We start from the raw sequence: 24,013 nt of genomic DNA on the forward strand, positions 1-24,013 counted from the left end.
AGGGTAGGGGGGGGGAAGGAAAGGGAAGAGGGTGATGTGGTTGGGACCAGTCCATAGATATATTCAGCGATGTAAATATATATATATATATATATATATATCTGAGTGGACCAGTCAGTAGAAACAGCCTGTCATGGGCCACCACCACAACCCCGAGGGAAGAGTGGCCAGCCAGCAGGAGTTATTTCAGTGTTTGATGGCTGCTTTGTCCGGCTTTTATTTCGCCTTCCTCGCCATATGTATTAATCATAACTTGGTTTGTCTTCCTCATCACATGTATTGATCATACCTTGGTTTGTCTTCCTCACCACATGTATTAATCATACCTTGGTTTGTCTTCCTCGCCATATTTATTAATCATAACTTGGTTTGTCTTCCTCATCACATGTATTAATCATACCTTGGTTTGTCTTCCTCATCACATGTATTAATCATACCTTGGTTTGTCTTCCTCACCACATGTATTAATCATACCTTGGTTTGTCTGGCCTTCCTCATCATATGTATTAATCATAACTTGGTTTGTCTTCCTCATCACATGTATTAATCATACCTTGGTTTGTCTTCCTCATCACATGTATTAATCATAACTTGGTTTGTCTTCCTCACCACATGTATTAATCATACCTTGGTTTGTCTGGCCTTCCTCATCATATGTATTAATCATAACTTGGTTTGTCTTCCTCATCACATGTATTAATCATAACTTGGTTTGTCTTCCTCATCACATGTATTAATCATAACTTGGTTTCTCTTCCTCATCATATGTATTAATCATAACTTGGTTTGCCTTCCTCATCACATGTATTAACCATAACTTGGTTTCTCTTCCTCATCACATGTATTAATCGTAACTTGGTTTGTCTTCCTCATCACATGTATTAATCATAACTTGCTTTGTCTGGCCTTCCTCATCACATGTATTAATCATAACTTGGTTTGTCTTCCTCATCACATGTATTAATCATGACTTGGTTTGTCTTGCCTTCATCTTGGTTTGTCTTCCTCATCACATGTATTAATCATAACTTGGTTTGTCTTCCTCATCATATGTATTAATCATAACTTGGTTTGTCTTGCCTTCCTCATCATATGTATTAATCATAACTTGGTTTGTCTTGCCTTCCTCATCATATGTATTAATCATAACTTGGTTTGTCTTCCTCATCATATGTATTAATCATAACTTGGTTTGTCTTCCTCATCACATGTATTAATCATAACTTGGTTTGTCTTGCCTTCCTCATCATATGTATTAATCATAACTTGGTTTGTCTTCCTCATCATATGTATTAATCATAACTTGGTTTGTCTTGCCTTCCTCATCACATGTATTAATCATAACTTGGTTTGTCTTCCTCATCACATGTATTAATCATAACTTGGTTTGTTTGGCCTTCCTCATCACATGTATTAATCATAACTTGGTTTGTCTTCCTCATCATATGTATTAATCATAACTTGGTTTGCCTTCCTCATCATATGTATTAATCATACCTTGGTTTGTCTGGCCTTCCTCATCACATGTATTAATCATAACTTGGTTTGCCTTCCTCATCACATGTATTAATCATAACTTGGTTTCTCTTCCTCATCACATGTATTAATCATAACTTGGTTTGCCTTCCTCATCACATGTATTAACCATAACTTGGTTTCTCTTCCTCATCACATGTATTAATCATAACTTGGTTTCTCTTCCTCATCATATGTATTAATCATAACTTGGTTTGTCTTCCTCATCATATGTATTAATCATAACTTGGTTTGTCTTCCTCATCATATGTATTAATCATACCTTGGTTTGTCTGGCCTTCCTCATCACATGTATTAATCATAACTTGGTTTCTCTTCCTCATCACATGTATTAATCATAACTTGGTTTCTCTTCCTCATCATATGTATTAATCATAACTTGGTTTGTCTTCCTCATCACATGTATTAATCATACCTTGGTTTGTCTGGCCTTCCTCATCACATGTATTAATCATAACTTGGTTTGTCTTCCTCATCACATGTATTAACCATAACTTGGTTTCTCTTCCTCATCACATGTATTAATCATAACTTGGTTTGTCTTCCTCATCACATGTATTAATCGTAACTTGGTTTGTCTTCCTCATCACATGTATTAATCATACCTTGGTTTGTCTTGCTCATCACATGTATTAACCATAACTTGGTTTGTCTTCCTCATCACATGTATTAATCGTAACTTGGTTTCTCTTCCTCATCACATGTATTAACCATAACTTGGTTTGTCTTCCTCATCACATGTATTAATCGTAACTTGGTTTGTCTTCCTCATCACATGTATTAACCATAACTTGGTTTGTCTTGTCTTCCTCATCACATGTATTAATCATAACTTGGTTTGTCTTGTCTTCCTCATCACATGTATTAATCATAACTTGGTTTGTCTTGTCTTCCTCATCACATGTATTAATCACAACTTGGTTTGTCTTCCTCATCATATGTATTAATCATAACTTGGTTTGTCTTCCTCATCACATGTATTAATCATAACTTGGTTTGTCTTCCTCATCACATGTATTAATCATAACTTGGTTTCTCTTCCTCATCACATGTATTAATCATAACTTGGTTTGTCTTCCTCATCACATGTATTAATCATAACTTGGTTTGTCTTCCTCATCACATGTATTAATCGTAACTTGGTTTGTCTTGCTCATCACATGTATTAATCGTAACTTGGTTTGTCTTCCTCATCACATGTATTAATCATAACTTGGTTTGTCTTCCTCATCACATGTATTAATCGTAACTTGGTTTGTCTTGCTCATCACATGTATTAATCGTAACTTGGTTTGTCTTGCTCATCACATGCATTAATCATAACTTGGTTTGTCTTCCTCATCACATGTATTAATCGTAACTTGGTTTGTCTTCCTCATCACATGTATTAATCGTAACTTGGTTTGTCTTCCTCATCACATGTATTAATCATAACTTGGTTTGTCTTCCTCATCACATGTATTAATCATAACTTGGTTTGTCTTCCTCATCACATGTATTAATCATACCTTGGTTTGTCTTCCTCACCACATGTATTAATCATACCTTGGTTTGTCTGGCCTTCCTCATCATATGTATTAATCATAACTTGGTTTGTCTTCCTCATCACATGTATTGATCATAACTTGGTTTGTCTTCCTCATCACATGTATTAATCATAACTTGGTTTGTCTTCCTCACCACATGTATTAATCATACCTTGGTTTGTCTGGCCTTCCTCATCATATGTATTAATCATAACTTGGTTTGTCTTCCTCATCACATGTATTAATCATAACTTGGTTTGTCTTCCTCATCACATGTATTAATCATAACTTGGTTTCTCTTCCTCATCATATGTATTAATCATAACTTGGTTTGCCTTCCTCATCACATGTATTAACCATAACTTGGTTTCTCTTCCTCATCACATGTATTAATCGTAACTTGGTTTGTCTTCCTCATCACATGTATTAATCATAACTTGCTTTGTCTGGCCTTCCTCATCACATGTATTAATCATAACTTGGTTTGTCTTCCTCATCACATGTATTAATCATGACTTGGTTTGTCTTGCCTTCATCTTGGTTTGTCTTCCTCATCACATGTATTAATCATAACTTGGTTTGTCTTCCTCATCATATGTATTAATCATAACTTGGTTTGTCTTGCCTTCCTCATCATATGTATTAATCATAACTTGGTTTGTCTTGCCTTCCTCATCATATGTATTAATCATAACTTGGTTTGTCTTCCTCATCATATGTATTAATCATAACTTGGTTTGTCTTCCTCATCACATGTATTAATCATAACTTGGTTTGTCTTGCCTTCCTCATCATATGTATTAATCATAACTTGGTTTGTCTTCCTCATCATATGTATTAATCATAACTTGGTTTGTCTTGCCTTCCTCATCACATGTATTAATCATAACTTGGTTTGTCTTCCTCATCACATGTATTAATCATAACTTGGTTTGTTTGGCCTTCCTCATCACATGTATTAATCATAACTTGGTTTGTCTTCCTCATCATATGTATTAATCATAACTTGGTTTGCCTTCCTCATCATATGTATTAATCATACCTTGGTTTGTCTGGCCTTCCTCATCACATGTATTAATCATAACTTGGTTTGCCTTCCTCATCACATGTATTAATCATAACTTGGTTTCTCTTCCTCATCACATGTATTAATCATAACTTGGTTTGCCTTCCTCATCACATGTATTAACCATAACTTGGTTTCTCTTCCTCATCACATGTATTAATCATAACTTGGTTTCTCTTCCTCATCATATGTATTAATCATAACTTGGTTTGTCTTCCTCATCATATGTATTAATCATAACTTGGTTTGTCTTCCTCATCATATGTATTAATCATACCTTGGTTTGTCTGGCCTTCCTCATCACATGTATTAATCATAACTTGGTTTCTCTTCCTCATCACATGTATTAATCATAACTTGGTTTCTCTTCCTCATCATATGTATTAATCATAACTTGGTTTGTCTTCCTCATCACATGTATTAATCATACCTTGGTTTGTCTGGCCTTCCTCATCACATGTATTAATCATAACTTGGTTTGTCTTCCTCATCACATGTATTAACCATAACTTGGTTTCTCTTCCTCATCACATGTATTAATCATAACTTGGTTTGTCTTCCTCATCACATGTATTAATCGTAACTTGGTTTGTCTTCCTCATCACATGTATTAATCATACCTTGGTTTGTCTTGCTCATCACATGTATTAACCATAACTTGGTTTGTCTTCCTCATCACATGTATTAATCGTAACTTGGTTTCTCTTCCTCATCACATGTATTAACCATAACTTGGTTTGTCTTCCTCATCACATGTATTAATCGTAACTTGGTTTGTCTTCCTCATCACATGTATTAACCATAACTTGGTTTGTCTTGTCTTCCTCATCACATGTATTAATCATAACTTGGTTTGTCTTGTCTTCCTCATCACATGTATTAATCATAACTTGGTTTGTCTTGTCTTCCTCATCACATGTATTAATCACAACTTGGTTTGTCTTCCTCATCATATGTATTAATCATAACTTGGTTTGTCTTCCTCATCACATGTATTAATCATAACTTGGTTTGTCTTCCTCATCACATGTATTAATCATAACTTGGTTTCTCTTCCTCATCACATGTATTAATCATAACTTGGTTTGTCTTCCTCATCACATGTATTAATCATAACTTGGTTTGTCTTCCTCATCACATGTATTAATCGTAACTTGGTTTGTCTTGCTCATCACATGTATTAATCGTAACTTGGTTTGTCTTCCTCATCACATGTATTAATCATAACTTGGTTTGTCTTCCTCATCACATGTATTAATCGTAACTTGGTTTGTCTTGCTCATCACATGTATTAATCGTAACTTGGTTTGTCTTGCTCATCACATGCATTAATCATAACTTGGTTTGTCTTCCTCATCACATGTATTAATCGTAACTTGGTTTGTCTTCCTCATCACATGTATTAATCGTAACTTGGTTTGTCTTCCTCATCACATGTATTAATCATAACTTGGTTTGTCTTCCTCATCACATGTATTAATCATAACTTGGTTTGTCTTCCTCATCACATGTATTAATCATAACTTGGTTTGTCTTCCTCATCACATGTATTAATCATAACTTGGTTTGTCTTGCCTTCCTCATCACATGTATTAATCATAACTTGGTTTGTCTTCCTCATCACATGTATTAACCATAACTTATCGGGCCTTCCTTTTCCCTTCCTGTCCTATGTAGTACTGATAACTTTCTTTGAATCAGTTACGGTTTCAGTGCGACAAGTGGATGGAGAAACACTGAACAACAAACACTGTCACCGTTGTTCTCTGCACTGATGTACCGGTAATGGCAGTGGAGGGGGGAGTTTTGTATAACGTTCCGTCACCCATACTGGTGATTGTACGCGTTCCATTATAGCATCAATGTTCACATGTGAATGTTATCATTCCAAACTAACTAGTGCAGGGGGAGGGGGGGGGGTTGTATAACGTTCCATCACCCATGCTGGTGATTGTACACGTTCCATTGTAGCATCAATGTGCACATGTGAATGTTATCATTCCAAACTAACTAGTGGAGGGGGGGGGGGGGAGTTTTGTATAACGTTCCGTCACCCATACTGGTGATTGTACATAGGCGTTCCATTATAGCATCAATGTTCACATGTGAATGTTATCATTCCAAACTAACTAGTGCAGGGGGGGAGTTTTGTATAACGTTCCGTCACCCATACTGGTGATTGTACGCGTTCCATTATAGCATCAATGTTCACATGTGAATGTTATCATTCCAAACTAACTAGTGGAGGGGGCAGTTTTGTATAACGTTCTGTACCCATACTGGTGATTGTACACGTTCCATTATAGCATCAATGTTCACATGTGAATGTTATCATTCCAAACTAACTAGTGGAGGGGGGGGGGGGAGTTTTGTATAACGTTCTGTACCCATACTGGTGATTGTACACGTTCCATTATAGCATCAATGTTCACATGTGAATGTTATCATTCCAAACTGACTGGTGGAGGGGGGGGGGGGGGGAGTTTTGTTTAACGTTCCGTCACCCATACTGGTGATTGTACACGTTCCATTATAGCATCAATGTGCACATGTGAATGTTATCATTCCAAACTAACTAGTGGAGGGGGGGGGGGGGAGTTTTGTTTAACGTTCCGTCACCCATACTGGTGATCGTACACGTTCCATTATAGCATCAATGTTCACATGTGAATGCTATCATTCCAAACTGACTGGTGGAGGGGGGAGTTTTGTATAACGTTCCGTCACCCATACTGGTGATTGTACGTACGCGTTCCATTATAGCATCAATGTTCACATGTGAATGTTATCATTCCAAACTGACTGGTGGAGGGGGGGAGTTTTGTATAACGTTCCGTCACCCATATTGGTGATTGTACACGTTCCATTATAGCATCAATGTTCACATGTGAATGTTATCATTCCAAACTAACTAGTGGAGGGGGGAGTTTTGTATAACGTTCCGTCACCCATACTGGTGATTGTACATACGCGTTCCATTATAGCATCAATGTTCACATGTGAATGTTATCATTCCAAACTCAATACACAAGAACGGTAGGGATGGAGAGGAGCTGTGCAGTGAGTTGTCAGAAACAGGGCAGATGGGCAGTGTAATCAGAGACAAGCATTTGAAATCTGTACAAGTACAATCAGAGAAAATGACCTCATAGACTTCGCAAAAGGGAAGTCGTTAATTTGACTAGAGAAACAACTTCATCAACTCGTAGTAAAAAAAATAAAATAAAATGTTATGCTACAGTGACCTCACAAAAACAGATGCACTTGATATTAGAGCAATACTTGGTTCGTACTGAATTAGTTAATTGTAGGAAAGTATTTTTCCAGTGTATCTGCAGTGCCTACCATTTCTACTCTGCAGATCGCTTGGTCTGTACACACACACGCGCGCGCGCGCGCACGCGCACGCACGAACACGCACACAGATATGAACAGATGTTCACATACGTGCAGATAAATCACAAAGCTCATTAGCTCGCTTAACAGAGCTCATAGTAATTATCCCTCACTCAAGCAAAGCAGTCAGCGAGCAATAAGAATACATTCCCTTGCCAGCGGCAAATTTATGAACAGCAGTCTGTGTGTGTGTGTGTGTGTGTGTGTGTGTGTGTGTGTGTGTGTGTGTGTGACAGAGAGAGACTCAGAGAAAGAGAGAGAGACTGCGTATGTATGTATATAATGTATGAGCGAGTATGCGTGTCTGTGAGTGTGTATCTGTGTGTGAGACAGTGATTTGGAAAAAAAAAAAAAGAAAAGAAAAAAAAAAGTCGTTACCGCATCTTGAACCGTACGTTTGTCACGCGACGGCTGCCGTGCTGAGGGTGAGGGTGAGGGTGAAGGGATGACGCCTTATCTGTGAGTGCCACAGTCACCCTGCCAGGTAAGGGGAGATAGTCCATTTCTGCACCCCCGCACCCCACACCCCACCCCATCTGTACCAGCCGTGGCAGAAGAACTTGACTCAACCAGCCGCAGCAGTATCCATGGGGGATAGCGCACATATACGTCAGGACTGAGTCTTAAATTGGGCAGATAACAGGCCATTATTGTGTGAAAAAAATATAAAAAGATATATATATAGAGAGAGAGAGATGTATATATAGTAGTGCTTTCTTGGTGGTGCTGATCGCGAGACCCAAGTTCTTGCAGACTGAGGCGAAGAGGTCCACGGTTCTTTGCACACACACACCCACCCACCCACCCCACCCCAGCCACCCCCCCCACACACACACCCACACCCACACCCACACATTAGCAAGCGTACACGCATGCTCGCAAATACACACGCACACATCCTGTGTCCATCCGCACTGGAACAGACGCCAGAGGAGACAGGTCAGCCCCCCCGTCACAGCCAGACAGACAGCCAGACAGCCAGCCAATCAGACAGACAGACAGCCAGACAGACAGACAGCCAGACAAACAGACAGACAGCCAGCCAGACAGACAGACAAACAGCCAGCCAGCCAACCAGACAAACAACCAGACAGCCCATGGTGCCTGACACCAGCACACTGACCTCCGGCCTTTAATCCAGGGCAACAGGAAGGCCCACTGGGTGCCCGTGCCCTGTCCCTGAGGACACCCTGGGGGTCCCTGGTTCGAACCCCGGGGGCAGGCAGTGCCTGCTGAGTTATGGGAGCAGAGATAACCATGGGCCCCGTGGGTCGGGGCAACGCGTGGCCACACAGGTTTTGGCGTTCAGGTCTCTGTGTGTGTGTGTGTGGGGGGGGGGGGGCGTGCATGCGTGCGTGTGTGTGTATGTACACGTGTGTGTGTGTGTGTGTTGTGCGGGGGCGGGCACGACAGCTGGGGGAGGCTGGTGTACAGTCTGGTACTGGATGACCCGCCAGGTCTCTGTGAACCAACAGCGGTTGACCTGTATAATGTTATCATCACGTCTCTGTGAACCAACAGCGGTTGACCTGTATAATGTTATCATCACGTCTCTGTGAACCAACAGCGGTTGACCTGTATAATGTTATCATCACGTCTCTGTGAACCAGCAGCGGTTGACCTGTATAATGTTATCATCACGTCTCTGTGAACCAACAGCGGTTGACCTGTATAATGTTATCATCACGTCTCTGTGAACCAACAGCGGTTGACCTGTATAATGTTATCATCACGTCTCTGTGAACCAACAGCGGTTGACCTGTATAATGTTATCATCACGTCTCTGTGAACCAACAGCGGTTGACCTGTATAATGTTATCATCACGTCTCTGTGAACCAACAGCGGTTGACCTGTATAATGTTATCATCACGTCTCTGTGAACCAACAGCGGTTGACCTGTATAATGTTATCATCACGTCTCTGTGAACCAACAGCGGTTGACCTGTATAATGTTATCATCACGTCTCTGTGAACCAACAGCGGTTGACCTGTATAATGTTATCATCACGTCTCTGTGAACCAACAGCGGTTGACCTGTATAATGTTATCATCACGTCTCTGTGAACCAACAGCGGTTGACCTGTATAATGTTATCATCACGTCTCTGTGAACCAGCAGCGGTTGACCTGTATAATGTTATCATCACGTCTCTGTGAACCAGCAGCGGTTGACCTGTATAATGTTATCATCACGTCTCTGTGAACCAACAGCGGTTGACCTGTATAATGTTATCATCACGTCTCTGTGAACCAGCAGCGGTTGACCTGTATAATGTTATCATCACGTCTCTGTGAACCAACAGCGGTTAACAACACGTTGACCTGTATAATGTTATCATCACGTCTCTGTCAACCAACACGTTGACCTGTATAATGTTATCATCACGTCTCTGTCAACCAACAGCGGTTAACAACACGTTGACCTGTATAATGTAAGCATACTGTGCATTAGGGGTAGTCGTGACATAATCGGTTTGCTGTTGGACTTGTGATCCAGTGTTCACCAGTGATCAGAGTTCCAGGCCCCGTTTCGGCACGGTGATGTGTCTTTTTTTTTTTTTTTTTTTAAAGGCACTATTTAAATATCGCCACTTAGGAGAGAATTGGTGCCTGACCTCAACTTCAAGAATACCATTAGTCACTAAGATGGTATTCAGAAGGGAAGAGGGGTGTTTGAGAGTGTTCAAAGTGAACTGGGGGAATGCACGTGATGACTGAGGCCGAGGGCAGTGTGCTGCACACATCACTGGACCAGTGGGAGAGAAGAACCTTAACTTGGTGCTTTGCTGCTTGCTTGCTGGAACTGTGTGGGCACTCTGGAATCAACCTGATGATTTGAACGACCGGGCACTGACAACTCAGACTGGGAATGTGCCATTTAATTAAGAGACACACAGAGAGACAGGGGAGACCTCCCCCTCCCCCTCCCCTTCTCCAGACACAGCTGTGTGCAGACATTATCAGCCTACATGCCCCACGCCCCCCCCCCTTCCTCCCACCCCCACCCCCTCTCCAGACACAGCTGTGTGCAGACATCGTCACCCTATATGCCCCACGCCCTCCCCCCTCCCCCCCCCCCCCCCCCCCCACACACACACACACACCCCCCCCTCTCCAGACACAGCTGTGTGCAGCATCGAGCTCAATAGTCCCATTCAGCCCAGTGGTGTGCAGACATCGTCACCCTGCCTGCCCCCCGCCCCCCGCCCCCCCCCCCCCTTCAACCCCACCCCCTCCAGACACAGCAGTGCTGGGAAAGGGGGCAGAGAGATGGGTGGGTGGGGAGGGTGGAGGGGTTAGGGAGGAGGGTGGATGTGAAGTAGGAGGAGTAGAGCCCAGAGTGCTTATGATATTGCCGAAGTACTTTCTCGGTCACACACACACACACTTACACACACGCACACTCTCTCCCTACCCTCTCTCTCTCTCTCTCACACACACACACACACACGTGCGCGCGCACACACACATACACACTATCTTCATACCCCCTCACACACACACACACACACACACACACACACACACACAATGTGAGTTTAAGCGTGCGACGACGAATCCCCAGCTCCCTCCACAACTCCTCCTTCCCTCCCCTTCATCAACTCACACCCCCTCTCCCTATCCCTACACGCACCCCCACCCCCTCTCCCTATCCCTACACGCACCCCCACCCCACTCCCTATCCCTACACGCACCCCCACTCCCTATCCCTACACGCACCCCCACCCCCTCTCCCTATCCCTACACGCACCCCTCCCCCTCTCCCTATCCCTACACACACACCCTCTCCCCAACACTCGCCCTCCTCACCCCCCCCCCCCCCCCCACCCAGGGAAAAACTCAAGACATGTCTCTCAAAGAATGAACAAACCTGACCCCGACCGACCCCGTGACGCCAGTAAGCTGTAGTGGTCTGATTCAGTCAGCAGTGTGTAGTAGTGTTGTGTAGCAATAGTAGTAGTTGTAGTAGCAGCAGACGAACAGCAGCCTCCTCCCTCCCTCCCCTCCCTCACCTCCATCCCCACCCCACCTCTCTCTCTCTCTGTATCTCTCTGTCTATCTATCTCTACCTCTCCCCTACCCGCACCCCCTGTTCCCCATGTTGCACGTGTTAAGGAGGGGGGAGGACGTCAAAGGCGATTTGTGTCGCAGGGAGGGCGACGAAACGCACGTGCGCTGTGCTCCCAGCGTGTGCACAGTCACGCAGTGCTGCACACGGGCGAGTAGTATATAGACCCCACTTCCCTTTTCATTATTAGCCAGGGGATGGGTGGTGAGGGTGGGGGGTGGGGGAGGGGGTGAGGAGTGGGGTGGGGTGCCCCCAGCATGCCGGCAGCAGAATGGCTGAGCCTTCTCTCATCAGGGTTGTGAGAGTTCCGTCCCTCTCCGTTCATCCCGAGTCAGTGGTCTCCCCCCTCTCTCTCTCTCTCTCTCTGTGTTGGGGGCCAGGGATAAATGAAAGCAGTCTGTGTGGTGGTGGTGTAGGGGAGTGTAGGCCGTACAGTGTCGTGTTGGGGTTCTGCTTCATGCAGCGCTCGTTTCTTGGAGGACTTCGGTGCTGTGGTGTTATTTGTGCCTGGAGGAGGAGTAGGAGTGGTTGTTGTGGTGGTGGTGGTGGTGTGGTGTGGTGGGGTGAATGCTGAGAATGTTACGTAAGTATTTCTCTTTGATCTTTGGTGGTCGGGTGGTGAGGATGAGGTGGGGCCGGGGGGGTGGGTGAGGGTGGGGGGGCGGAGTGGGGGGGGGGGGAGGGGTGTTAGCGGAAAATGTGTTAGAACTGTAGTTGTTGGGGTTTTTCGTGTGTGCATATTTTTTTTTTCTGTTGATAGTTCACAACGGTTGAAAACAAATATGACGTTGATTTATTTTATTAAGACTTCTTATTTCAGTAATTGTTTGCAAATTCTGTCTCTGTTTCTGTCTGTCTGTCTGCCACTCTGTCTGTCTGTATCTGTCTGTCTCTGTCTCTGTTTGACTGTCTTTCTCTCTCTCTCTCTGCCTCTCTCTCTCTCTCTCTTTCTCTTTCTGTGTCCCTCTCTCTGTCTGTTTCTGTCTCTGTCTGTCTATCTGTCTCTGTATCTCTGTCTCTCTTTCTCCTTCTCCTTCTCTCTCTCTCTCTCTCTCTCTCTCTCTCTCTCTGTCCCTGTCTGTCAGTGTCTGTCTGTCTGTCTCCCTCTCCCCCGTCTCCCTCTCTCTCTGTCTATCTATCTGTATATGTATATATATATATATATCTGTATCTCTGTCTCTCTCACTCTCCTCCCCCCCCCCTCTCTCTCTCTCTCTCTCTGTTCGAGTCTCTCTGTCCCTGTCTGTCTGTCAGTGTCTGTCTCTGTCCCTCTGTTCCTCTCTCTCTCTCTCTCTCTCTCTCTCTCTCTCTCTCTCTCTCTCTCTCTCTCTCTCTCTCTCTCTCAGAAATCTCGAACTCGTTGTTTTACAGAGAGTAAACTGAACTGAGCATGACTGAGTGTAAAAAAAAAAAACCCAAAAAAACTGCTGTGTACCTTGTTGTTACAACAACACCGAAAGGCCCAGAAAAGACCAAAATGATGAAGACTAGATCAAGAACAAGAACAAGACAAACTGAAGACTGAAGACGGACAATAATAATAATAATAATAATAATAATGGATACTTATATAGCACACTATCCAGAAATCTGCTCTAGGTGCTTTACCAAAACGCATTTGTTAACATGAAACATTATATCTTTGTTACATACACACACCAAAATGTGACTACACACACACACACACACACACACACACACACACACACACACACACACTGCATACATACATTTTAACAATGCATGTGCATCTAACAGCTGCCCTAACACATACGCACACATAGGCAGGCACAAACTTACATAAACACACGCACACACAATACACATTCATATACATGCATGTAGTTATGTACACATACATATGTATACACACATAGTCCAGCAATAAGGAAAACTAGCTGACAGGCAGACAAGCAAAGACAGACTGACCAACATGAGTCTTGGACAAACACACACCGCCGGCACCGGTTTCAGTTTCAGTTTCAGTTTCAGTAGCTCAAGGAGGCGGAGGCGTCACTGCGTTCGGACAAATCCATATACGCTACACCACATCTGCCAAGCAGATGCCTGACCAGCAGCGTAACCCAACGCGCTTAGTCAGGCCTTGAGAGAGAGAGAGAGAAAAAAAGGTGAATAAATAATAGATAAAATACATGAAGAAAGGACTGCTACTACTAATAATAATATGTATAAGGCGCAAAAACTTGATGAAGTGAACTATAAGCGTACATAAATAAATAAATAAATATTTTTTTAAAGTAATAATAATAATATAATAAATAAAAATAAAATAAATAAATAAAAAAGACAACAATGATGATAAATAAGCAAATAATATATTCAAAATGATGTTTCTTAATTCTTTCTGTTTTTACATTAAGAATACCAGTTATTACCTGCAGTGTGTGGATGTATGTATGAAACGGTGTATGTGATATTTTTTTTTTTACATTTGTGTCTTCGTAATATTCGTAAAAGCTGTTGTTGACTTTTACAGTTATGGTCCCCATGTTGTTTACTTGTCTATGTTGTGATAATGCACCTGACCAGATTTCTCCAGTTGGAGGTAATAAAGTTCTTCTTCTTCTTCTTCTTCTTCTTCTTCTTCTTCTTCTTATTATTATTATTATTATTATTATTATTATAAATGTAAAAAAATGGCATCGGAGTACGGCATCGGACAACTGACGAATGTGGTTGGCATGAAGAAAAAGGGCTGGGCGATAGGGGTGGACAGGGGGGGTGGGGGGAGGGGGTGGGTAACAGATTGCACAGTGACTGACTTAAAACCGAGTTGGTCCCAAAACACTTTTTAGCTGAACCAGACATTGCAGAGACTTGCCACTGAAAAAAACAAACCAATTACCGCCACCACGGCCAAAAATAGTCTGAAGATGTGGTCCGACTATTTCAGTAGTAATGATTTAAAAGTTTTGGTAGTTTTAGGAGTGTCTAGTAATATCGAACTGAGTAAGAATGCTGGATAATTCTAACAGTTCGAATTCGAATGGGACATACTACTACTACTACTACTACTACTACTACTACTACGACGACGAATGATACTAATAATTATCATCGTCATTATCATTGTCATCTTCACCACCACCATCATCATCATAACAACCATAATCATCATCATAACCATGATAGTAGCATGCATTTATTTAGCGCTTATTGTGCGGCTCTGAACGCATTGAACACTACATGTTGTAGGAATAAAGCGAATAAATGTGACAATTGAAAAACCGTTAGAAACTCGCTGAAATATCGTTAAAATGAACTGTCACACAGCCTGCACATCGCGTCTTCAGTCCCCAACCACCCCCAGTTACACACACACACACACACACACACACACACACACACACACAGAGAAACACGATTCACAGACTAAACTCTGAGTCCTGTGTCTTCTGCTGAATACAAGTGCCTCCCGTGGCTGCTTTTGTTTTTGCTCCAACCGAGCCCACTTTGTGTGTTTAGCTGATGTTGCACGTTTGTCAGTCGCGCGTATGGATCAGTCGGCACGCGGCTTTGAGCGTCAGTGACACCGCTCCCCGAAAGGCTGAAGCCATCAGGTTCCACGGAACCCAAGTCCAACACATCGTGCGGCTTCAGTTTCATATTAATTTTGAGCGTGCGTGTCAAGAATAAGAGTCACTGTTTGAAAAAGAGATATATATATATATATATATATATATATATATATATATATATATATATATATATATATTACATATCATTAGATTAGACAGACAAAGAGAGACAGAGACAGACAGACACACACACACACACACACACACACACACACACACACACACACACACACACACACAGAGTGTACAGATTTTTCACGAATTACACTGTAGACTAAACGCAAAAACAAAAAAAAAATCACCAGAAAATGAAAAAAAGTATTTAAAAACATAATGGGAGAATAGAAGAGGAAAACACCGCACGTTATTCCATTGCCTTTGTACACTTTATTCCACTGCCTTTGTACACTTTATTGTACAGTTTATTCCACTGCCTTTGTACAGTTTATTCCACTGCCTTTGTACAGTTTATACCACTCCCTTTGTACACTGTATTCCACTGCTTTGTACACTTTATTCCACTGCCTTTGTACACTTTATTGTACACTTTATTCCACTGCCTTTGTACACTTTATTCCACTGCCTTTGTACACTTTATTGTACACTTTATTCCACTGCCTTTGTACACTTTATTCCACTGCCTTTGTACACTTTATTGTACACTTTATTCCACTGCCTTTGTACACTTTATTCCACTGCCTTTGTACACTTTATTTTTGCAGTTTATTCCACTGCCTTTGTACACTTTATTCCACTGCCTTTGTACACTTTATTGTACACATTATTCCACTGCCTTTGTACACTTTATTCCACTGCCTTTGTACACTTTATTGTACACTTTATTCCACTGCCCTTGTACACTTTATTCCACTGCCTTTGTACACTTTATTGTACACTTTATTCCACTGCCTTTGTACACTTTATTCCACTGCCTTTGTACACTTTATTGTACAGTTTATTCCACTGCCTTTGAACAGTTTATTATACAGTTTATTCCACTGCCTTTGTACAGTTTATTGTACAGTTTATTCCACTGCCTTTGTACACTTTATTCCAGTAACAAAAAGTCAGGTCCTGGCTTTTCTCTTCGGCCACTATTCCTCACCAGCCCCCCCCCCCTCTTTCTGTCCGCTACACACACACACAGAGTCTTTCTCTCTGCCTCTCTCTCTGTGTCGTGAACACACACACACACACACACACACACACACACACACACAGAGTCTTTCTCTCTGCCTCTCTCTCTGTGTCTTGAACACACACACACACACACACACACACGCACGCACGCACGCACGCACGCACACACACACACACACACACACACACACACACACACACAATCAGGGGGTTTCAGGTGGCTGTAGCTGAATGAGTGGCACAAGCTAAGCTTTGGAGCCGCAAAGCTTTTCCCCCTTTTCTTTTCCATACTTCCTTTTCCCTTTGCCAACACTGTTGCCGACACCCAACAACTCCACGATATGTTGCAAAGTGACGAGGGAGAGAGAGATGATGCCTTTTGCAGGCACGACGTTTAGGGTCTGCCTCACATGCATGGGGAGGAAAAACCATTTGTAATTCCCTGGTCGCTCTTTAGAGCCGACTGCAGGAGAACTCTTTGGAAGTGCGTGTTTTAGCTTTATACCCTGGGTTTTTTTTTTTCTCTCTGGTGTACAACGTTAGCGTGCGGTGTGTGTGGGAGGAGGGCGGGGTGTGGGGGGGCGTGTCTGTGTGTGTTTGTGAGTGTCTGTGTGTGTGTCTGTGCGTGTGTCTGTTTCTGTGTGTTCAGGGTGAGTGTATGCATGTGTGTGTCATCGTTTGCGCGCGCAATAGAGAACTGGCAAACAACCTGACAAACGATGTGGAAAGGTACAACATGACAAACGATGTGGAAAGGTTCAACATCACAAACGGAAAGGTATAACATCACAAACGCTGTGGAAAGGTTCAACATCACAAACGATTTGGAAAAGTTCAAGATCACAAACGCTGTGGAAAGATACAACATCACAAACGGAAAGGTACAACATGACAAACGGAAAGATACAACATCACAAACGGAAAGGTATAACATCACAAACGCTGTGGAAAGGTACAACATCACAAACGATTTGGAAAAGTTCAAGATCACAAACGCTGTGGAAAGATACAACATCACAAACGGAAACGTACAACATTACAAACGATGTGGAAAGGTACAACATCACAAACGGAAAGGTACAACATGACAAACGATGTGGAAAGGTTCAACATCACAAACGGAAAGATACAACATCACAAACGATATGGAAAGATACAACATCACAAACGCTGTGGAAAGATACAACATCACAAACGGAAAGGTACAACATCACAAACGATGTGGAAAGGTACAACATGACAAACGATATGGAAAGGTACAACATCACAAACGGAAAGGTACAACATCACAGACGATGTGGAAAGGTACAACATCAAATACGGAAAGGTACAACATGACAGACGATGTGGAAATGTACAACATCACAGACGATGTGGAAAGGTACAACATCACATACGGAAAGGTACAACATGACAGACGATGTGGAAAGGTACAACATGACAGACGATGTGGAAATGTACAACATCACAGACGATGTGGAAAGATACAACATCACAAACGGAAAGGGTACATCACAAACGGAAAGGTACAACATCACAAACGATGTGGAAAGATACAATATCACAGACGCTCACGCACATTCATATACACTCAAGACTCACGACTCAAAAACTTTGTTATTCAAGGATGGATGTTTTAGTCATTGTCTATTACAGGCATTGCAAAGAAGAGGAGGAAGAAGGAGGACGATAATTATAATTATGAATTAATGATGATGGTACTATTATTAACAGTTGTAGTAATGATGATGATGATGATGATAATGCAATGATAATAACGATAATTTAATCATGATAATGTTTACAAAGATGTTGAAGACAATAATAATAATAGTGATAATTACAATTACAATTTTAGAATGACGATGACTATGATGATTACAATAATCGTGATAATAACGATATTATTAATACTAATGATGAAGCTGGTGGTGATGGTGATGGTGATGATGATGATGATGATGATGATAACATGAAGAACACTAACAACTATACCTGTGGTTGTGTGTTACAGTGGTGATGATGATGATGATGATGATGATGATGATGATAACATGAACACAAACAACTATACCTGTGCTTGTGTGTCACAGTGGTGGTGCTGATGATGATGAATGTGTGTGCGTTAAAGTGGTGATGGTGGTAGTGGTGGGAATGATGATGATGATGATGATGATGATGATGATGATGTGTGTTACAGAGGTGGTGGTGATGATGATGACGATGATGTGTGTTACAGTTATGGTGGTGATGATGATGATGTGTGTTACAGTGATGATGGTGATGATGATGATGTGTGTTACAGTGGTGATTATGATGATGATGATGTGTATGTGTGTTACAGTGGTGGTGATGATGTGTGTGTGTTACAGTGGTGATGATGATGATGGTGTGTGTGTTACAGTGGTGATGATGATGATTATGATGATGATGATGATGATGTGTGTGTGTGTGTGTGTGTGTGTGTGTGTGTGTGTGTGTGTGTGTGTGTGTTACAGTGGTGGTGATGATGTGTGTTACAGTGGTGGTGATGATGTGTGTTACAGTGGTGGTGGTGATATGTGTGTTACAGTGGTGATGTGGTGGTGATGTGTGTTACATTGGTAGTGATGTGTGTCAAAGTTGTGGTGATGTGTGTTACAGTGGTGGTGATGATGTGTATTACAGTGGTGGTAGTTTCAGTTTCAGTAGCTCAAGGAGGCGTCACTGCGTTCGGACAAATTCATTTGTGTCATGTACGCTACACCACATCTGCCAAGCAGATGCCTAACCAGCAGCGTAACCCAACGCGCTTAGTCAGGCCTTGAGGGTGGTAGTGATGTGTGTTACAGTGGTGGTGATGTGCTGATGTAAGTTACAGTGGTGGTGATGTGTGTTACAGTGGTGGTGATGTGTGTTACAGTGGTGGTGATGTGTGTTACAGTGGTGATGATGTGTGTTACAGTGGTGGTGATGATGATGTGTGTTACAGTGGTGGTGATGTGATGATGTGTGTTACAGTGGTGGTGATGTGTGTTACAGTGGTGGTGATGTGTGTTACAGTGGTGGTGATGATGTGTGTTACAGTGGTGGTGATGTGTGTTACAGTGGTGGTGATGTGATGATGTGTGTTACAGTGGTGGTGATGTGTGTTACAGTGGTGATGATGTGTGTTACAGTGGTGGTGATGTGTGTTACAGTGGTGGTGATGTGTGTTACAGTGGTGGTGATGTGATGATGTGTGTTACAGTGGTGATGATGTGTGTTACAGTGGTGTTGATGTGTGTTACAGTGGTGATGATGTGTGTTACAGTGGTGATGGTGTGTGTTACAGTGGTGGTGATGTGTGTGTTACAGTGGTGGGTGTATGTGATGATGTGTGTTACAGGGGTGATGATGTGTGTTACAGTGGTGGTGATGTGTGTTACAGTGGTGGTGATGATGTGTGTTACAGTGGTGATGATGTGTGTTACAGTGGTGGTGATGATGTGTGTTACAGTGGTGGTGATGATGTGTTACAGTGGTGGTGATGTGTGTTACAGTGGTGGTGATGATGTGTGTTACAGTGGTGGTGATGTGATGATGTGTGTTACAGTGGTGGTGATGTGTGTTACAGTGGTGGTGATGTGTGTTACAGTGGTGGTGATGTGTGTTACAGTGGTGGTGATGTGTGTTACAGTGGTGGTGATGACTTTACTGCTGGTATGCACTGGGTCCTCCGGACGTCGTCAGCGCTACCCAGGTGAGGGCGTACAGAGTGTCTTTGTCTTGTGTTGTATTGTCTTGTGTTGTCTTGTTTTGTGTTGTATTGTCTTGTGTTGTCTTGTATTGTCTTGTCTTGTCTTGCGTTGTATTGTCTTGTGTTGTCTTGTATTGTCTTGTCTTGTGTTGTGTTGACTTGTATTGTGTTGTCTTGTATTGTCTTCTCTTGTATTGTCTTCTCTTGTATTGTCTTGTGTTGTATTGTCTTGTGTTGTATTGTCTTGTGTTGTGCTGTCTTGTGTTGTCTGTCAGGCTGAGTGGTCCAGTCATAAGAAACCAGTATCTCTCTCTCTCTCTCTCTCTCTCTCTGTCACACACACACACACACACACACACACACACACACACACACACACACACACACACACACAGAGTCACACCTTCCCCCTTCTCTCTCCCTTCCACCTGTCCCCATTCCCCGTTCGCCACCCCTACCCCCCACCCCCCACCCCAACCCTTTTGATGACCATTCTGACATCACGTGGACTGGCAAGACGTAAGGTAGAAGACTGTGCCTACACACCCCAGGCAATGCCAGACAGAAGACTGTGCCTACACACCCCATGCAATGCCAGACAGACATATGACTGTGCCCACACACCCCAGGCAGTGCCAGGCAGACAGAAGACAGTGCCTACACACCCCATGCAATGCCAGAGAGACAGAAGACAGTGCCTACACACCCCATGCAGTGCCAGACAGAAGGCTGTGCCTACACACCCCATGCAATGCCAGACAGACAGAAGACAGTGCCTACACACCCCATGCAATGCCAGACAGACAGAAGACAGTGCCTACACACCCCATGCAGTGCCAGACAGAAGACTGTGCCTACACACCCCATGCAATGCCAGACAGACAGAAGACAGTGCCTACACACCCCATGCAATGCCAGACAGACAGAAGACAGTGCCTACACACCCCATGCAGTGCCAGACAGACAGAAGACAGTGCCTACACACCCCATGCAGTGCCAGACTGACACAAGCGAGCAGCGGAGCACAACATGTCCAGGAGGCAGTATTCAGTGATCCGTGCCGTAGAAAGGACAGAGAGCCATGACAGGAACAACTGGGAAAGGGAAAACGAATGGTGCTACAAAGTAAAGCAGTGAAACTGCCGTCACACTTGTGTGTCTGTTTCAACGGGCGACCTCAAGGGCGCTACGCCCACTCCAGGCCGTAACACTGTACCCCAAGGCTCCACTGAGATGTGATCGGGTGGCAGGGGTGGAGGCAAGGGGGCACAGGCGTAGTCCGGGAAAAAAAAATAACACAACACTTTAGAAGAGAAAGTCGTCAGGTGCTGTTTTTAAACACCAGGTGCAGAGTGGGCGAGAGAGAGAGAGAGGGGGGAGGTAGAGAGAGAGAGGGGGAGGTAGAGAGAGAGAGAGGGGGGGAGGTAGAGAGAGAGAGGGGGGAGGTAGAGAGAGAGAGGGGGGAGGTAGAGAGAGAGGGGGAGGGAGGTAGAGAGAGAGAGGGGTGAGGTAGAGAGAGAGAGGGGGGGGGACGAAAGAGGGAGGTACACAGGGAGAGAGAGGGGGGGGAGGGACAGAGAGAAAGAGGGGGGAGGGACAGAGAGAGAGGGAGGGGGGGGAGGGACAGAGAGAAAGAGGGGGAGGGACAGAGAGAGAGAGGGGGGGGGGAGGGACAGAGAGAGAGAGGGGGGGAAGGGGCAGAGAGAAAGAGGGGGGAGGGACAGAGAGAGAGAGAGGGGGGGGGACACACAGAGAGAGGTGGGGGGGAGGGGCAGAGAGAGAGGGGGGGAGGGACAGAGAGAAAGAGGGGGGAGGGACAGAGAGAGAGGGGGGGAGGGGCAGAGTTAGAGAGAAGGAGAGAGATGCTGAAGGGGAAGGGGGATGCGGGGGTGGAAGGAAAACCAAAAGGTAGAGTGAACGGTATGTGAGGAAGGGGAGAGCACACACACACACACACACACACACACACACACACAGACACCTTCATTCCACGCGGTGCGCCGATATATAATGCTCAGCTGAAGACACTACACACGACTGTGTGACTGAACAAAGCGAAAGGAGTCACACACGTTTCCACGGACTGGCTAAAGGGGCAGGTAATTCACCGTGACCACGAACGGTGGGGAAGGGAGGGGTGGTGGTGGAGAATGACGCTGTAAAAACAGAGATAGTAGGAAACGTGTCATGTGAAGCTGGGAAAAAAATAAAATAAAGAAAACAAACAAACACCAACAACAAAACACACACACACACACACACACACACAGAGAGCAAAAAACAACATGCAAAGCCATATATATATAGAATTATATGTTTGGGAAGTAGAGGGGGAAAGAGAGTTTGACATCAATACAAATACATCTAATGAAACAGCTCCCCCCCCCCGACCATCTCCCTCGCACCCCCCTTCCCTCATCCTCTAACTTTCACACACACACACACACACACACACACACACACACACACACACACACACAACTGTTCCAAGTTACAAGGAGAAGAACTCCACCCAAGACTTGAAGCTGTAAAGGGAGGCAATAGGCCGGAACGGTTCAGGACGGAGTGAAGGGGAGATAACGGGAGCGTGACAAAGAGTGACTGCATATCACCAGGGGTGGGGGTGAGGGTGAGGGTGAGAGATGGAACAACGGAGATAGACCGAGAGAGGGAGAGAGGAACACACAACGAAGAAGAAATAGAATGAGGCAGATTTTACGAGAATTCCATTAAAGCGGGTAATACAGTACCTACACACACACACACACACACACACACACACACACACACACACACACACACACACACACACACAAAACACACACACCTTCCCAGCTGACACGACTAAAATATATATCCGAGACTTTCTGGTGAAAAGGGAGGCAATGCGCCGGAACCGTTCATGACGAAGAATGGTGAAGATAACACCACTGATACGAGAGAGAAAGAGAGAGAGAAAAAGAAGATGAAGAAAACTGGTACCATCACCAGGAATAGGTTTAGGACGAGCAGGTCGGGGGGGGGGGGGGGGGGGGGGGGGATTTAAAGGGGCCAGGTGTGAGGACTGGAGGAGGGCGGGGAGGGGGGGGGGGGGTGAGGCACAGCTTGAAGGACCGACACGAACAAGGGAGAAGAATGGATAAAGCGGACAGAAAACACGTTCAATGCGAAGATAAGGAAAATAAAGTCCCCCCCCCCCCCCCCAATAGATGGGCGATAGAAGGGCCGGCATCCTGGCCATTAGGAGAGAGGGGGTGGGGGGGAGGGAGAGGGAGAAGGCGTAGGGAGGGGAATGGTGCCATCCTCCCGTGTACACCCCAACAACAGGGGCAACATTCTCACCATGACAGGCCGTTCCACGTGTACACCCCAACAGGGGCGACTTTCTCACAATGACAGGCCGCTCCACGGGGCGACTTTCTCACAATGACAGGCCGCTCCACGTGTACACCCCAACATGGGGCAACATTCTCACCATGACAGGCCTTTCCACGTGTACACCCCAACATGGGGCAACATTCTCACCATGGTGACGGACAAGCCGTTCCACGTGTACACCCCAACAACAGGGGCAACATTCTCACCATGATGACAAGCCGTTCCACGTGTACATCCCAACATGGGGCAACATTCTCACCATGATGACAAGCCGTTCCACGTGTACACCCCAACACGGGGCAACATTCTCACCATGACAGGCCGCTCCACGTGTACACCCCAACAACAGGGGCAACATTCTCACCATGACAGGCCGCTCCACGTGTACACCCCAACATGGGGCGACATTCTCACCATGATGACAAGCCGCTCCACGTGTACACCCCAACATGGGGCAACATTCTCACCATGACAGGCCGTTCCACGTGTACACCCCAACAACAGGGGCAACATTCTCACCATGACAGGCCGTTCCACGTGTACATCCCAACACGGGGCGACATTCTCACCATGATGACAAGCCGC

The 24,013-nt window shown here is 44.2% G+C and overlaps 1 protein-coding gene across 1 annotated transcript in view; it reads left to right on the plus strand.

The window, feature by feature from the left end:
* The window catches only part of LOC143300570 (uncharacterized), a 217,035-nt gene that overhangs the window by 120,317 nt on the left and 72,705 nt on the right, over positions 1-24,013 (plus strand). Inside the window, exon 2 of the mRNA XM_076614331.1 lies at positions 19,991-20,053. Within this exon, the coding sequence (XP_076470446.1) occupies positions 19,991-20,053 (63 nt within the window). The remainder of the gene's footprint in view (positions 1-19,990; positions 20,054-24,013) is intronic.

This window comes from Babylonia areolata, chromosome 26, assembly GCF_041734735.1.
Source record: "Babylonia areolata isolate BAREFJ2019XMU chromosome 26, ASM4173473v1, whole genome shotgun sequence".
In the NCBI taxonomy this organism is placed as follows: Eukaryota; Metazoa; Mollusca; class Gastropoda; order Neogastropoda; family Buccinidae; genus Babylonia; species Babylonia areolata.